We start from the raw sequence: 17,723 nt of genomic DNA on the forward strand, positions 1-17,723 counted from the left end.
TTGAGAGCCACGAGAGAACTGTTTTCTTATGGAAAAGTCTCCATAACATTAATAAGAGGGACTTCTCTCCTTAAGCAAAGAGACAAAAGACTATTGCAGAGGTAGTAAACTGACTCAAAATTTTGGTTTGGTCTCTTTACATTGTCAGTGGGAAAGAAAAGGTTGTAGGGGGAGGAGAAGTGTTCCGAAGGTTTTGTTCTGACTCTTATTACTCTTTCTTTTAGTTACTCTTAAATTGTTCTTCATACCTTTTTAAAGAGTATGCTTTGGCTTCATCTTAATTCTATCTCAAAGGGGAAATGAGTAAATACATTCTGGTGAGCGAACTGCTGATTAACCAGAACTGAACCCACCACAGCAACTGGCACATTGGCCAGGAAATCCTAAATTGGCAAAGCAAAACCACTACATCAGGGGTGTCCCACTCAGCTCTTCTATCGGCCAGAAGAGAGGAGGGGCCCACGGGATCAGCCACAAGACGCTGGCCACGAATCCCCCCAGCAGTGTCCTTGCAATCGCTCTGTGTGCTCTGGCCACGCCATCCCTCATGCACACAAGGAGTGAAGCCCACCGCAGCCGGGACAGGGATGGCAGCTCCCTGCCCGGGCATTGCAGCTCTCCCTGGCAGCCCCGCTACCAGCCCGCTGCCCTCACTCACCCTGACTGTGGAACTGGAGCTCTTCCCTCTTCCTCGACAGGTAGCGCGCGGCCATCCCTGTGAACACAGAGCCTGTCACGGCGGCAGCGGCACAGCTCCCTGCCAGCGGCGCTGCCAGCGCTGCGGCCACACGCGCTGCTGGCCCGGCAGGGCTCAGCCCGGGCCCTTGCCGCACACTGCCGCCCAAGGGCACGGCTGCCAGAGGGCGGCAGCAGCGCCCGGGCCAGGCGGGGCTCCACGGCGCCGGGCCCGGATGGCGCTGCCGGGGCAGCGGGCGGGGCTGGGGCCGAGCTGTGGCGGGCCGGGGAGGGAGCCCGGCCTCGGGGCTCACCGATGATCCTGATGGCCGCCTCTCGCAGGGGCTCCTGGGGGCTCTCCAGGAACCGCAGGGCCCATTGCATGCGCTCGCTCGCTTGTCTCCTGTCCTCTAGCAGCTGCAGAGAGCAGCAGCAGGGAAGGCTCGGCGCGGGCTCAGCCCCTGTGGCGGGCGCTCCCTGCGCCCAGCCCGGGCCTCCCCTGCCCGCACAGCCCTGAGGCACGGCCAGCAGCCGCTGGCGCCGGGCTCCGCAGGGGGCAGAGGGCCGGCTGCTGCCCGGGGAGCCGCGGGGCCGCCCCGCTGCCCCGCCGCGCCGGGGCTCCATGGGCACCCGGCTTGGGCCCACAGCAGCCTGGAGAAGAGCCCGCGTGGCCTCTGTGTGCAGCAGCGGGCAGGGGCACAGCTGCCAGCCCCGCACACTGAGCACCGCGCTCAGGGGCCTTCTCCAGGCTGAGCCTGGGGCTTCCAGGCCCTCCTTACCAGGCACTCATCAATTTTCAATGGCTGCTCTGTCTTCAGAACCCTCTGGAGATCTGTCTTCTCCAAGAAGCCAGCCGCACAATATAGCGTTTTCATAGAGGCCTGGAGAGCAGCAGAGAGCCAGAGATGGCCCCACAGCCCAGGGCACCGGACTCACATCCCTGTGCCAGGGCCTGGAGGAGGCTGCAGCCCACCAGGCACCGGGCAGGAGGCACCCGAGCCCCCTGCCAGAGATCCACCAGCATCACACAAAACCTCACCTCTGCCACATGCTGGTTCTCCTCATGGCAGTGCAAGAAGAGTGGGAGCAGGCTCTGGCTCACAATTCTCTTCAGGGGCTTTTTACCCTCTTCCACTACCAATTCCATCACCTTGCAGAAGAGGGAAATGGAGAGCAGCTGCAGATGGCTGTTGTCCTGGAGGAAAGAAGGAGAAAAAGGCCTAAGCATCACACATCCAGTACTCCTGGGCAAAGGCCTGAATATCCAGAGAGCACAAAATTTCTGGCCAGCGGCCAGTGCCCATGGCTGGGGCCACAGAGCCTTACATGGTCAAAGAGTGGCAGGAGTGCCTCAGCTAGCTTTGGGGCAGAAGTGCTGGATATCATGAGATGTTTTTTCTGGAGCATCTTCTTCAACAGAGAGAGGGACATGCTGACCACCTGTCCATCTGCATCACCCAGCAGCTCCAGAAGTCTTCGAGACACGCTGCGTATAGGTCTGGCCTGTGTGGAACACAAGGCTGAGCTGGGAGGCCATGGACGGCTGTACCGCCAACAGCGCCCGGGCACTGCGACCCCACCCTGCTGCTGCAGGGCCCACAGGCCAAAGGCCTGACCCAAAGCACTGGGGCAGGTGAGGCAGGAGAGCTGGGAGCAGCTGCCTCAGCTGCTGAAGCCCTGCCAGCCCATGAGGCTGCTTTCCCCAGCGCAGCTTCAGCCGCTGCCCCTTCTCACCATTGAGGGATCCTTGCTGAGCACCACGAGGCCTCTGAGTGCCAGGCGACGCCTCTCCCTGCACTTGCTGTGCAGGCAACTTGACATGATCTTCAGGACAGTGTGAGCACATTTACTCAAGTCCAGGCACTCGAGGACCTGAAAGGCACAGGCAGTGATGGGGGACCCGGCCAGCAGCAGCCCGGAACCGCACAGGGCTGGGCCCAGGCAGCAGCACAGGGCATGGGCACCATCCCAGGCAGCTGTGGCTACAAGAGGGCAGAGAGCTGGGAGGCAGCTCAGTGAGGCAGTGCTGGCCACCAGGCTCACCTCCACAAGGAATGCCAGGAAGGGCAGATCCCACCTTGGCTTTTCACAGCTGAGCACGAGGAGAAGGCGGTATGCGACATGGGAACACATGGAGGTCAAGACATGGCGCATCTCCCTGGAAGGGGGAAAAAGGCACCAAGACCCTGAGGTGGGGGGACCAAACCTCTGCCAGGACTGACTCACGGAGGTCTGGTCTTTCCCCAGCATCCCTGGAGGGGATGTGAGTGCTGTGGGAGGTGGCCCCTTCGGGGCACCCTCCTCTCCCAGCCTTTTCCAGTCTCCTTGGCCGTCCCTCGGTGACAAGGCCCTCTGGCCCCTGACCACAGGGACTGTGTGGGGCACCCGGGCACAGGGCAGAAATGCTGAGGGCAGTGTGGAGGAGAAGGGGGTCTCACCTGGCCAGCAGACCCACGGCATAGTGCTGGGTGTGAGCAGTCAGCAGCGTGTCCCAGCCACACTTACGCTCCATATCCATCACCTCCTGGTCACACTGCAGTCGGTAGAGCAGAGCCTTCATGGCCTGCACTGCAAACCTGTGTGCAGAGCAAAGCCCCGGTCACACTGGGAGCACTGGTACTGGCCACAGGGGCATGGGAAGGACAGGAGGACTGGGACCTGTTGGGCCTGCAGGGAAGGCGATTTTCCTCCTGGCATGCTCTCCAGAAGTTTTCAACTTCCTCTGGTGGCATCTGCTGTGTGGTGATGACAACGTGGAAGAGCAGAGCCGTAAACAGAGGGTAGAAAGAATGAATCCTTGTCTCATGGTACAGAGGCACCTGGACAATCACCCAGATCACCAGAGTTGCCTGCAAGAGAAGCAGCCCAAAACGGCGCTCAGTGCCGAGGTGTCTTTGGGGCAGGGCCCAGGGGCAGATGCAGGGGGAGCAGTGGGCCTGGTGGCCCCTGAGCCTGGCCCTAGCCCAGGTTTCAGCCCAGTGACTGAGGCAGGGAGAGGATGGAGAGCTGCTGGAGAGGCATCCGGGGGCTGAGAAGAGACCAGTTCCAGAAACTCACAGCCAGGGCAAAAACATCCTGATTGTCCCCATCGGAGGTGCACATTTTGCTCAGAGGCCAATCCTCCATTACACGGACCAGTGTTGGCAGCACTTTCTCCATTGTTAGTCTTGAAGAAGCAATGGCTCTCCACATCATTGCAGCAGCTCTGTGGGATCAGGGCTCTGTGTCAGGGGTGTCTCAGTCACAGTACCATGCCCTGTGCAGCTGTGGGGGCACAGGTGACAGAGCCCCGGTGCCCTGAGGGGCAGGGAGGGAGCATTGGCAGCAGGCTGGGCAAAGAGAGGGGCCCGAGGGTCCTGGAGCTCTCTGCCTGTCTGGCAGAGCCCATTGGACGGGCTGTGATGGGCCACGGGCCATAAAGGCTGGTGAGCCCTGAGCTCTCAAGGCACGTGGGCCCCGTACCTGTCACACGTTGGGGCACAGCGCAGGAGGGTCAGCACCACATCAACAGGATGTTCTTCAGCCAGCCTCACAATGTCAATTTTCAGCCTGGCATCCACAGTGTCATGGGACACCAGCCTCTGGTGGATGTTCCTTACAATGGCTGGCACCTGGAGGACACCTGGGGGAAACTTGGAGCGCTCTTCAAGGGAGCAACTTCCCCAGCTTCCCTTCCCGCCACACTGTGCTGGCCTCAAAGGCTGAGGGGCCCCAGTGATCACGGCTTGAGGGGGCACAAAGTCCTGGGAGGCCTCCAGGCCTGATCCCAGCCTGCTTAGCTGCTCCTGAGACGAAAAACAAGGGTCCCTGAAATACTCTGGTATTAATTCCTCGATCAGAGTTGGAGTGGGCGTGGTGTCAGGATTTGCGGTGGCTTCAGTCTCTCCAGTGTTGGCATTTGTCATGGCCACGTCCTCAGTCACTGCCTTGTCTCCGTTTGCTGTGTCCTCATTCATTATGGTGTCAGAGTCTTGTGAGTGCTCAGCTGAATCCAGGCTGACATCAGGCTCTGCCTGGAGCTCGGTCAGCCCCGAGTCAGGCTCAGCTGGGCCCTCAGCTGCACTGGTCCCGGTCTCTCTGCGCTGAACTCGCAGAAACTTCCGGAACATCTGCAGGACAGGGAAGCCAGAGATGCTCCATGGCATTCTCCAAGCGTAGTGCTCGGCTGAGCAGGGACAGCAGGCCCAGCGCATGGATGGGATGGCTGCAGGTACCTTCAGGGTTCTGTGGAAGCGGCCACGGCTGGATTGCTGCTCTTGTGTGCGCTCCACGGCTGCATCTGGCAAAGAGCGAGCACAGCCAGAGCTGAGGGGCTGCGGGAGAGGCCGGAGAACACAGCCCAGCCCTGCGCTCCCCAGGCAGGGACAGCCCCGCGATGACCCAGGGGGATGGAGCACGGCTACTGCGGGGTGTCTGCCTGGGCCCTCTTCCGTCCTGTCCATGGGCATGTCCCCAGGGGATGGGATGGGATGGGATGGGATGGGATGGGATGGGATGGGATGGGATGGGATGGGATGGGATGGGATGGGATGGGCCCACACTGGCTGCAGCCATCCGCCCTGTGGCCCAGCTCTGACACTCACCATCCTGCAGTGTCTGGATCTGCTCCGGCTCTTCAGGCTGTTCTGCTGGGGCAGCTCCAGGGCCTTTGTTTTTTTTCCCCCTGAGCACTTTGAACAAGCCAAGGAATCTGCCTGCCATGTCAGAGTCTGGCCTAGAGGGCACCTTAAATAGAGGTTCCTCAGGATATTGCCAAGTCAACAAGTCTTGCAGTTGCTGAAAGCACCAGCAAGAGAGAAGCCTCAGGAAGGCAGCAGGACAGCAAGCAGCAAGACCTGCACTTTGGTCTTGAGGACTCCTGCCAAAATCACAGGAGACTCCTCAACAACGATTCAGGTCACCAAATCCCGCGGTCTGGCCTGGAGTGCACAGGCCACAGGGATAGATGTCTTGGAAAAGATCCGAGTCACCAAATGCCACAGTCTGGCCGCAAGGCCAGCTGCAGGAACAGTGTCTGGAAAAAGCTCCGGGTGGGACACGAACGAGTGCGCTGTGTGGGGGCTCCTCACAGCACCGCTCCGTCCCGTCCTGTCCCGTCGCCTGCTCTGTGTGCTGTGCCGTGCTCTTGTCACTGCCAGCTCCTATGTCACCACGTGTCACAAAGGACACACTCCTCCATTCCATGCCACCGTGACCGTGCTGCAGCGTGTCACAAAGGAACCTTGCACACACTGCCACCTGCCCTGGGGCCGCCCCCAGCCCACCCAAAGTGGCCCAGGTTGGAAGGAATCCCTGGCCCCAAGTGTCTAAGGCAGCCCGACAGGATCTTTAGGAAGGGCTCAGCCCATCAGCAAATGCTGCCCTGCTCTGCGGGCTCAGGGCAGCAGAAGGAGCCCCCAGGGCTGCCGAGGCAGCCGCGCTGGCAAGGGCACGGCGCCTTCCAGGGAAGCTGGCACGGCCTCCTTGGGACACGTCCCGGCTGCTGGCCATCCTAAACCTGCGGCTGTGACAGGCACAGGGAACGTGTGGGCCAGGGCACCAATGCTGCTCTGAGCCCTGGGGCCCGGGCAGCGCTGCCATCAGCAGGTGTGGCAGAGTCCCCGCCCAAGCAGAGCTGCCACCCCCCGAGCCCTGGCAGCGCTGCTGCCCCTCTCCTGCCCCAGAGACCTGTGCCCCGGGGGGCTTGTGTGCCACAGGGAGCCAAAGCCCACGTGCACTGGGGGCTGTGCTCCTCCCTGCAGGGGCTGTTGGCAGTAGCACCTGGAGCTCTGCTGCAACACTTGGTGTCTGGGAGAAGGCAGAGGCTGTTAGTCATGATTTTTTTCATAGAAGGGATTGCAGTGTGAAAAACAAGGTTCACTCTCCTGTAAAAAAATTAGAAAATGTAATAAAGTACAATAGGAGAGAATAAAGCAAATATTTTTGACTGGATGCCTTTTGCCATTCAGCCTAGACTATCCCAGCTATTTTGAAAACACTCTTTGTATACCATTTCTATTGCATCTGCCTGTTACATATTCACAAACAATTATGCATGTTGAACTTTTCTCCAAACCAGTTTCCATGTTTCAAGAACTGTTTAGCATGGCTCCTCCTCATGTCTGCCTTTTTAGAGCATGCGTATTCCTTGTTTGTGCTTTTAGTCCATTCTTACCATCACCTCCATTTACGGGCTTTTGTGGATACTGACAGCCTGGTCAGTGAGAAGGCCACATAAACATTCCCAGGAATTGTTCTGGGGAGTTTTGAAAAGGCTGAGAGAAAGAATGAAAACAATCTTGCAGCTGGTGTTTTGAACAGTTGTTTTCTGATAAGATGTTTACCAAAGAGCATCTTCTTAATTAGCCAGTGGTGACGGGGTGTTGATTAAATGACCAGTCAGGTCCAGCTGTATTGGAACAGTGTATAAAAAGGAATGGCTTTCTAATAAACTCAGCATTAACCTGCTGAAGAGAGTTAATGTGTCACTTCACTTCGGTTCCTGACTCAACAGTGACAGGCTTTGGTCCACATTTTCTTCAGACCGTGAGTGCTGATAGTTGACATATCTGTAGCAGGTGTCCTCATCACATGTTCATTGGATGGTATCCCATGCAAGCAGGCATTTTAACACAAGCATACTACATCAGCTGTTTCTAAGTTTTAGTTAACAACAGAAATGAAAACGAGATCTTTATAGCAAAGTTCTTTTAACACCACACATATAGAATCCATTTCAACATTTGAAAAGGCCAGTATTGTACTGTGTATCTATAACAGCAGCAGCAGCACCTGAACACCACCAGCTGCTGAATTTCACAGGACAGTCAGATTATACAGAGGCACTGCCATGTTTCCTTGTGTTCTGGGAAAAACATCAGCTCAGTCTTTGATGTTCAATGCTCCAGCTGCTGCGTGTCTGACAGTGGTAGCTCATGTCCAAACACAACTGGGTGCCTGCTAAGCACGGCACTGGGGAGCCACAAACAGGGAAGTTCAGGCATCGCAATATATCAAGCTTCCAACAATCTCTTCTCCATTTCCAGATGCAAATGAAATAAATGGGCAGGAGATCTTTCTCCTTTTTAATGCCTTTATTAAGAAGAATCAGCTCAGGTGGGAAGAAATCGACGGGTTGCGCCCTCGCCGCCGCTGCTCCCAGGCGTGGCACGAAACAGGAGGATGATGCAGTTTTGTCCGCTGGTCTGCAGACAGAACTGGGGACTCTGTCCTCACGGGAGAGTCGTTGAGTCCTTGGTTTGTTGGTTTAGAAACCCGGGGGGTCTCTTTAATCAGTTTCTTTTCAGGTTAGGGTGAGAAATAAATAGATTCAAGCAGGTACGGGACAATGCTCCCATCCTTAGACGTCACTTGAAGTCACTTATTGGCTCGTGATTTTAGGGGTTTTTCTTATAAAAACTGTAAAACTGTAAAAACCCAGGTTGTACTGCATTTCTCATTTGCATGTTGTCTCTGGTGTCACTGCCCATCTCTTTACCCTGGAGGGTTTCCCTTGGTATCTCCTTGGCATACAGCTAGCATCAGGGAAACAATCAGTTAATCACCTGCCATTAACGAGTGATTAAGGGCTTTTCTTGGCAGGGAACCTAAAGGAGTCTGACTCGGTCTGGCTTGGTTTTTTTAACTCTGAAACTTTAAAAAAAATACAACTTTCTATTCATAACAGTTCCCCCCTATTTTTCTTTGATCAAGCTTAAGCTTGCATCAACTTATAATTTTTGGCTTATTAACATAGAATTTCCTATATTTTTTGTATTGATCATACATTTCCTCAGCACTTGGGTGATCATATTTACTGAACTTCATTACCCTTTTTGGTTTTTTCAAGTTAATTCCTTTAGAGATCTTTAGGTTATTCTGTACAGCAGATGTCACTATTTTTGTTAAACATGGAAATAAGAACAGACTAACAAGTGTACCCACAGTGAAAGTTATAGTTTTCCATTTTTTTGAAAATCCATAGATTATCCCACCAACTGGAATCAAGTGTAAGAGTCTTTTGATTTCTTAAATATGCTAGTTTTTTTATTTCGTTTAAAGTGTTTCTAATGACTGCCACAATTAATTTGATTTGATAAACTACTGTTTTGGTTTGGTTGAGTTGGTCATTAATATGATTAAGAGCCAATGCGGTCTGATTAGATATTACTTCCAATTCTGATTGTAGTTTCAAAATTTTGTTTAACATATCTTGTTTCTTCAGTTTTGTTTTTCTCAAATCCTCATATATAGGAACTCTTAAACTTGATCCAGATTCTTTGTGTATTATAAAGACAGTTTGTTTTATAATTTTAATGATGCTGCTACTAGACCAGCTTCTTGGCAATTCAGTGGATGTTGTGGTACCATTGACCCAAAACAGGCGTTTAGGGGTTTCCTGAAAGAGATTAATTTTTGTCGTGCCCTCCCAATATTTAGAAATACTTTTTCCTTTTACCAGATTTACCAGGTTTGCTTCAGTAGCATCACGTTCAAAGCACCACCAGGTTTCTCCTACAGGGTGCTCTCCCAGGAGTGGCTGCCTAAAGGTGGCGGTGTTCCGGGTTATCCAATATATTTTCTTATTTTCTTGATAAAAGATCAATTGGGAGAGGTTAACACAATTGTTGTGGACTCTCAGCAAGGAGCTTACTTCTTTCTCATAGAAAGGTTGGTAGTACTCATTGCACAGCTCTCCTGGGCTCTCCAGAGCACCACCAGCAATCAGAGCCAGCACTACTACCCTTCCCAAGAGTCCGGTATGGGTCATCCTGCACAGCCTGCCCACCCGGCCTTGCCTCTTGAGGATTTTACTGAGAAAAAGTCTCCAAGTTCTTTAGAGTCTCTTGCTCCTCTGGTCAAACCTCTCTTGATCTGTCCCTGCTAATTTGGTCCCTCCTAGGGGAGCACTCTGGAGAAAATTAACCTGGGGTCTTTGGTACTAAGTTAGGACTACTTAACCAGAATTACTTATTAACAATTTTTAACTTTTACAAATTTCTTAAAACACTTCAAGACATGTTATGATTCTAAACTTTTTTCTTACGCAGTTTATCAGTCCTTTTGAATGTCAATTTTAAGTCATTTGGTCCTTTTATAATAGTATACTCAGCTGAATTAACTCCCGATGCAGTTGAATCTTGTCCTGAGTTAGAGTGTGAGGGTGGTGTAGAATCTGGTCCAATACCAGAAGGAGACACTGACGAATCTTGTCCAATGCCCGGGGGTGAGAGTGGTGTGGAATCTGGTCCAATACCAGACACTGAAGAATCTTGTCCAATGCTCGGGGGTGGGACTGGTCCTTTAATTCTCGTAATGTGAGTCCAACCTTTTTCTCTGGTTCGCACAGCCGAATTAGCGATGAGGAGTACCTGAAAGGGGCCTTCAAATTTAGGCATTAATGGTCTATAATTCCAGGATTTTATTAAAATCCAATCTCCTGGGTTGATGTCGTGTGCTTTTGTATCAAGAGGGGAGGTTTGGGGGAGGTATCCTCTTTTTCTAAGTCCTTCTAGAGTTCTTCTAATTATTTCTAAAAACTTCCTTGTAGCTTCTTCTCCTTCCAGGTAGTCTCCTGTGCTATAGGGTGTTAACAAGAATGACAGTCCAAAAATAATTTTATAAGGTGAAATCCTTATATCAGACCGGGGTCTTGTTTTGATGCGCAAGAGCGCTAGGGGTAAACACTTTAGTCAATTCATTTTTGAGAATTTTGTTCATTTGTTCCACCCTCCCAGAACTCTGGGGGTGCTACAGAGTATGCAATCTCCACTTTATTCCTGAAGCTTCAATTATAATTTGCAATGTTTGGGCCACAAAATTTGGACCTCAGTCTGAGTCTAAGGTATTCACTATTTCATTCTGGTTCACTTTTTTTGGCAAGTTAAACACTCTTTTATAATTGTTTTTGCTAGGTCATATACGCTTATGCACAGGTTATTTCTTAGGAAATAATCACATAGTCCTTGGACTCCCCAGTGGGTTAGTTTATGTAGTTCTGTTAGCACTGTCCCAGCAAGTGCTTTGTTTAGCAACACCCGTCCGTCAGATATTAACCACTCCCCCATATCCCTTGATGTAACTTTAAATTTCACAAAATATGAGTTTTTTTTTTCTTTTTCCCTACTCGGGTGTGGTTTCTGCTTAAAAAAAAAAACACTTTTACCAGATCTTCTGGTCTTAAAGCTGCTTCCTTTGCTATCTTGATCAGCTAGCAAAGGTTTCACAACTTTAGGCTAAACAGTCTGGGGGGGGGTCCAGTTGCTCCACAGTAATAGCAGCAGCTTTCACTCAAAGGGACTCGAGGCCTCTCTATGCCTCCTGTCCCTGACAGTACTGCCGTATTCTTGCCTGCTCCTGGTGGTGTACTCCCCCACTCTTTTGTGGCCTTGTACTGTAGGAAAGGGTTGTTTGCTCCCACACTTTCTCTGGCTATAGCAACCATGATCCTAGCTTTGGCCTTTGCTTTTTCTTCTTCTCTATTTTCTCGGGCCGTCAGATAGTTACTCAGCTGCTGACACATCCACTTGTCTTTCGTCCCACACCATGGCCATCCTCCTTGCACTTCTAATTCTGGCCACACTTCTGAACAGTAATGAATCATCTTAACTTTATCTAATCCTTCTGTACTTTCTATAAAGTCCCATTTCTCTAATAGTTCACCTAGGGGACTGTGGGGAGGTATATTCTTCAATCTTTGGCCACTTTTCTTACTACCGCACCCTCCCATTATTTTCTGCCAAATCACAAGATGTCATTTTCTCTAAAGGAAATATATCTTATTTAAGAAGTCTCGACCTCCTGCCAAAACTCCAATTTCACTGACCCTTTTCGTCAGGACTTTGTTAAGACCTTGGCTTTCTTGCCAAGACTCAACAAACAACCAAAATACAAAAAAACATCCTCGAGGTCTTGACCTCTGAGGTTCGCCTGACCTCCTTCGTCAGGACTTAGAGAGACCTTGGCCTTCCCTTGCCAAGGCTCAAACAGTCAAACCTCGAAACCCTGGCTTCTGAGGCGCCCGACCTCCTTTGTCTGGGCCAAACTGCCTGATACCCTAACTTCTTTCGTTAGGACCTGTATCAGGGCCTTTGGGGTGCGTGCCACTCACACAGCTATTTCCTCCGCACGCCCGGAGGGGGGTCCTGTGGGGTGCGTGCCACTCACACAGCTCCTGTAGGGTGCGTGCCACTCACACAGCTATTTCCTCCGCACGCCCGGAGGGGGGTCCTGTGGGGTGCGTGCCACTCACACAGCTATTTCCTCCGCACGCCCGGAGGGGGGGGTCCTGTGGGGTGCGTGCCACTCACACAGCTATTTCCTCCGCACGCCCGGAGGGGGGTCCTGTGGGGTGCGTGCCACTCACACAGCTATTTCCTCCGCACGCCCGGAGGGGGGGTCCTGTGGGGTGCGTGCCACTCACACAGCTATTTCCTCCGCACGCCCGGAGGGGGGTCCTGTGGGGTGCGTGCCACTCACACAGCTATTTCCTCCGCACGCCCGGAGGGGGGTCTTGTGGGGTGCGTGCCACTCACACAGCTATTTCCTCCGCACGCCCGGAGGGGGGTCCTCTTTACCCCTTTGGAGGCGCCTCAATCACCAGTTCCACTCCCTTCCCCCTGTTCCCGGCCAGCCCCCTCACGGGGGTGCGGAACCGCGGTACTGAGGGGTCCTCACTCGCTTCGAGGGGCCAAGCTGCCGGCCCTCGTCTCACGCACACACACTCGCTCACCTCCCTCTCCCGCCGCCGGATATTCTCACCTATCCGACGCTGCTCCGTGTCACTGTCCCAAGCCGATCTTCTCTGGTCCTGATAGCCAGCTGTCCTGCAGGTCCAGGGTGGGCGGCCGTCCCAGTCCTGGTGTCCTCTTCAGGCGTGGCTGTCCCGGACGAGTCCCCAAGCTGAAATAAATGGGCAGGAGATCTTTCTCCTTTTTAATGCCTTTATTAAGAAGAATCAGCTCAGGTGGGAAGAAATCGATGGGTTGCGCCCTCGCCGCCGCTGCTCCCAGGCGTGGCACGAAGCAGGAGGATGATGCAGTTTTGTCCGCTGGTCTGCAGGCAGAACTGGGGACTCTGTCCTCACGGGAGAGTCGTTGAGTCCTTGGTTTGTTGGTTTAGAAACCCGGGGGGTCTCTTTAATCAGTTTCTTTTCAGGTTAGGGTGAGAAATAAATAGATTCAAGCAGGTACGGGACAATGCTCCCATCCTTAGACGTCACTTTAAGTCACTTCTTGGCTCGTGATTTTAGGGGTTTTTCTTATAAAAACTGTAAAACTGTAAAAACCCAGGTTGCACTGCATTTCTCATTTGCATGTTGTCTCTGGTGTCACTGCCCATCTCTTTACCCTGGAGGGTTTCCCTTGGTATCTCCTTGGCATACAGCTAGCATCAGGGAAACAATCAGTTAATCACCTGCCATTAACGAGTGATTAAGGGCTTTTCTTGGCAGGGAACCTAAAGGAGTCTGACTCGGTCTGGCTTGGTTTTTTTAACTCTGAAACTTTAAAAAAAATACAACTTTCTATTCATAACACAAACATCAGCAAACACATGCTGAAAAAGTCAATAAGTTCCAACATTGCCAGGATACAAATTTCACTACCGAAACCAAGCAAGGATTTCCCACAAAGCCTTTGGAAACATTTCCTGGATGAATTAATGTCTCTCCCATGTAGGGCTGTAATAGCTGAACATCTGCAGTGCTGGAAGATTCCAGGTAGAGTGGGAACAAGTCCACAAAATTTCTGTACAGTCTGAAATAGGGATGCAGGGCTGGACCAAAAGCTTTCCTGGGATGATGCTACTGAAATCCATTGCGTAATGATGCCCAGAAATTAATCAAAGCAAACAGTACTGCGTAGTATAAGGCCTATGGCGCAGGAATTTAATTTATTCAACATGGGGAGTGAGGGGCTTTAGTCTACCACAAATTCATTCTGGAATGAGACTCCCAATGGAGCCCCAGTGCTGCGGGGCGGCCCCGCGGCTCCCCGGGCAGCAGCCGGCCCTCTGCCCCGTGCGGAGCCCGGCGCCAGCGGCTGCTGGCCGCGCCTCAGGGCTGTGCGGGCAGGGGAGGCCGGGGCTGGGCGCAGGGAGCGCCCGCCACAGGGGCTGAGCCCGCGCCGAGCCTTCCCTGCTGCCGCTCTCTGCAGCTGGCAGAGGACACGAGCCGAGCGGCCGAGCAGCTGCGCCGGGCCCTGCGCTACCTGGAGAGCCCCCAGGAGCCCCTGCGAGAGGCGGCCATCAGGTTCATGGGTGAGCCCCGAGGCCGGGCTCCCTCCCCGGCCCGCCGCAGCTCGGCCCCAGCCCCGCCCGCTGCCCCGGCAGCGCCATCCGGGCCCGGCGCCGTGGAGCCCCGCCTGGCCCGGGCGCGGCTGCCGCCCTCTGGCAGCCGTGCCCTTGGGCGGCAGCGTGCGGCAAGGACCCGGGCTGAGCCCTGCCGGGCCAGCAGGGCGTGTGGCCGCAGCGCTGGCAGCGCCGCTGGCAGGGAGCTGTGCCGCTGCCGCCCTGACAGGCTCTGTGTTCACAGGGGTGGCCGGGCGGCACCTGAGGGGGCAGCCAGGAGAGCTCCTGATGATCTACACTGGTGAGTGAGGGCAGCGGGCTGACAGCGGGGCTGGCAGGGAGAGCTGCAGTGCCTGGGCAGGGAGCTGCCATCCCTGTCCCGGCTGCGGCGGGCTCGCTCCCTGTGTGGATGAGGGATGGCATGGGCAGAGCACAGAGAGATTGCAGGGATGTGGGAGTGTGGATTCATGGCCAGCTGATCCAGTTGACACCCCCTCTCTTGTGGCCATGGCCAGAGCTGGGTGGGATGGCCCTGGCAGGACGGTCTCCTAGGATTCCCACAGATCCAGGCTCTGACTGTGGCTCTGTTCCTCTCCGTTCCAGCCCTTCAAGCCCTGAGGAGAGATGACAGCCCTTCCCAGGCATACATGTTAGTTCAACAGATAGTCAGTGGGAGAGCTGCAGAACTGGCACAGAAGAACCAGAGTTTGTAGAAGACCTGCAAATGCCATGGAAGATGAGACTGCCTTGAGACCAGAAGAGACCAGCTGGAGCTCCAGGCACCGCTGATGATTGGCACAGCTGAGCCTGTGGGAAACTTGCATGGCTTCAGCCCTCTCCCTGCTTATAGATAGCTCCCTCCCTCCAGCCCTCAGACTCTGCCCATCCCTTCTTTTTCCCTCCATTCTCCCTCCCTGTTCACGGCTCGTTCCCTCTAGTCCTCAGATCCTGCCCTTCCCCTTTTCCCCTCCCAGCTCACTCCTTTGCTTCGCCTTCCATGAATAAACAGTTTGGCTTCTTCACTTTGCCTGCATCCCTGTGGAGCTGCAGCAGAACAAATCCGGGGCCCTGGGACACACAGGCCCCTGCTGCCGTTCTCTGCCACGCCGTGTTTTGTGCACAGACCCAGAGGAACGAGGGCAGCTCAGGCTGGCACGGTCCCTGTGCTGAAGGTGCAGTTCCACAACCCTGTGCAGGTACAGATCCTGCTGAGCACACGGAAGGCCAGCAGTGGCACAAGGAGCCTGTGTGTCAGGAGCCACATCGTGTCTAAGGCCCTGCCACATTTGATCCGCTGCTGTGCACGTCAGCAAGATAATGAAGAACAGACAGTGAAGGAAACCTTATGGTTGAACTGGTGGGAATGTGACCCTTGAGAGAAACAATGGAATGGTCAGTTGATGGGAAGTCAACCTGTGAAAGAGGAACAGCACACAGTGGAGCTGTGGTTGGCATGGAGGTGGTATCAGAAGCCATTGCGGCCTCGTCTGATGCACTAGCCAAGCGTGAGATGACGTCCTAAGTGGAAAAACTGCAGAGGAGGAGATGTCAGGCCTGGTTCTGTTGTGGAGGGATGAAAAGGACAAAATGCACGCCCTGTTGATGCAGGGGATGCCCTGAAGGTGGGTGGCCTGCCTGCCCCTCCCACTGGAGCACCACGCTGAGATCCCCTGAGAGGAGCCCAGTGCTCCTTGCTCCTCTCTGCTGACACGTGAGCCTTTGTCTGGTTTTGGGGTGGCCCTGGCTGTGTGAGGGGGGCTCCGTGGACACGAGACAGCCGGTCCTGTCCCGCTGGGTCCCAGCAGTGCCTCGCAGCTGTCCTGCATCCACGTCAGGATGCTGGCCAAGAGCGGTCCAGGAAGCTGAGGCACAGGTCAGGGCCCATGGTGTTCCCTCAGGATACAGCAGTCCCGAGGGGTCTCCCTAATTCAAAGAAATCTGCAGACAAATGCACTGTCCACCAAAAGCCCTTTTCTTGAGCTGACGGGAGGGCAGGGTCTGCACCCCACCAAAATGCTTCTCTGCCATGTATAAATTTCAGTGGGTTGATGTAGGAATTGCATCAAAAATACCATCCATCTTTACCCTGCTGAGGTGATTGCATAGGCAGGGGGTTAGAAATACATTCTGTCAGATTCCTGTACTTGAAGCTGATGTCCAGGCGCTGGCCAGAGCGGTCTCCATGCCCTAAAGCAGCACTTCTTCCTCATGGCTTCCCTGCACAGGGCTCATTGCCTACTTGCCCTTCCTTCTTCTGCTAGAATGTGTCTAAAGCTTTTTTCAAGTCCCTCTCCTGTCAAGTTAGGCCCGCCAGGTTTTTCTTATGCTAACTGGTGCTAAGTACTTCCCTGTGTCTGTGCTAAGTACTTGTTTGCTTATGTGAATTGCTTGTGCTTATGTCAAACAAAGGCCTTGTTTCATCCTCCCCTTCTCTTTATCCTGATGCAAATTCTTTTGCAAGATTCCCTCCACAGTCCACAGGACATATGTACTGTTATGCTGCTCTTTTAATTTTCTACCACATCCATAGGTTCATGATGGTTTAGAGGAGGGTTCATTTTTTTAAAAATTAGAACGGGTTTGCTGAGGAAGCTAAAAATCTGAGGAGCTGTTGGTGATTGCAGATTTGTCCATCACAAGAAGACATCTGACTCATGATGTTCTCTATCTTTCTCTATTTTAGTGATGATTTTGGTAACTTCTTTGGTACCAATTTGAGTGTCCATAAGGCTCTGTGAGATGCATTTTTGACTTCTGCCACTAGCCATTCTATATTAGGCTGGTACAGTATTTGTTTTGGAACATCAACGTTCCTTCCAGTTTGGAATTTGGGTGCTTCATGATACACATCGTACGCATTCTGCATAATCTCAAGAGAAGTTATTGTGTGGTGCAGCTGAAGTCATATCCGCTTTTGGTTGTGAATTACGAATAGAGAAGTTATTACCATTAGCAGTTTCATTTAATGAATCTGTTGTAATAGTTGTGCTAGCAGATCTCACCCAGGCACATCCCCTTCCCACATAACATACCTGTGACTGTGCATGGGTTACTGGGCTCATTTCACAAATACAAGGGCTGCCCTCAGTGTGCAGACACCGATCCTCTCTGTCAAGCCCTGCATTTTTGCACACAAAATTCAGTGCATCCCTTGGCACACATGCTTTGATACTACGAGTTTGTCAGTTTCCAGTTTTGTTGTTGAAAATGGCCCAGACATTATGCTGAACGGGACTGAAAGTTACATGAGTTCTTATAACTCCAAGGGCCAAAACTGGAATTACACAGTATTTTGTTGCATTCTTAATGGTTAATGTAAAAGACTGCAGGGTTCTGTTTATTCTATGTGAAACTGACCAATTGCCACCAAGTGTGGAAGTCTTTTTCAAATTCCTTTGTGGTTTCATTTTTAGGCATGATTTAGTTAATTCTCTTGGCAATTTCCTCAGCTCTCCTTTTTCTAAGTTTTCCTGAGATTACAGACTGTAGCCACAGCTGAGCTTGTCTACACTGAAATGCTAAAGAAATGTTACCCTGTAGTTTCCCCATAAAGCCAACGACTGCTGGAAACAATCCTGCTGTGTATTGTTGGCCAGGGTGGTTAATAGGTTAGCTGCCAGGCTGTGGGTTTGGGCAAGTGTTAGCAGGGCTGATCTGAGAGGAGTTTGTGTCTGTCCAATATAAAAACTCACAGTGCTTCATTTATTAAGACTTCTTGATCAATAGAATTTCATATTCCCAGTTCAGACCCAAACTGTCCCCTTAAGCCTTTTTTAGACCTA

General features: G+C 52.8%; 2 protein-coding genes across 2 annotated transcripts in view; one reads left to right on the plus strand and one right to left on the minus strand.

Annotated features, from left to right (window-relative positions):
- Positions 1–17,723, plus strand: part of LOC135287768 (zinc finger protein OZF-like) — a 218,462-nt gene that overhangs the window by 95,816 nt on the left and 104,923 nt on the right. The gene's annotated exons all lie outside the window — the stretch shown is intronic.
- LOC135287759 (maestro heat-like repeat-containing protein family member 6) lies at positions 651–5,769 on the minus strand. The gene is made up of 13 exons (XM_064400977.1): positions 5,259–5,769; positions 4,890–4,954; positions 4,138–4,784; positions 3,733–3,880; positions 3,334–3,524; positions 3,114–3,251; positions 2,719–2,833; positions 2,410–2,547; positions 2,002–2,178; positions 1,715–1,870; positions 1,455–1,556; positions 990–1,092; positions 651–715 (listed from the first exon to the last, which is right to left on the minus strand). The coding sequence occupies exons 1-13, from the start codon at positions 5,374–5,376 to the stop codon at positions 651–653; spliced, it is 2,163 nt and encodes a 720-aa protein (XP_064257047.1). The 5' UTR covers positions 5,377–5,769.

This window comes from Passer domesticus, chromosome 31 (genome assembly GCF_036417665.1).
Source record: "Passer domesticus isolate bPasDom1 chromosome 31, bPasDom1.hap1, whole genome shotgun sequence".
Taxonomy (NCBI): domain Eukaryota; kingdom Metazoa; phylum Chordata; class Aves; order Passeriformes; family Passeridae; genus Passer; species Passer domesticus.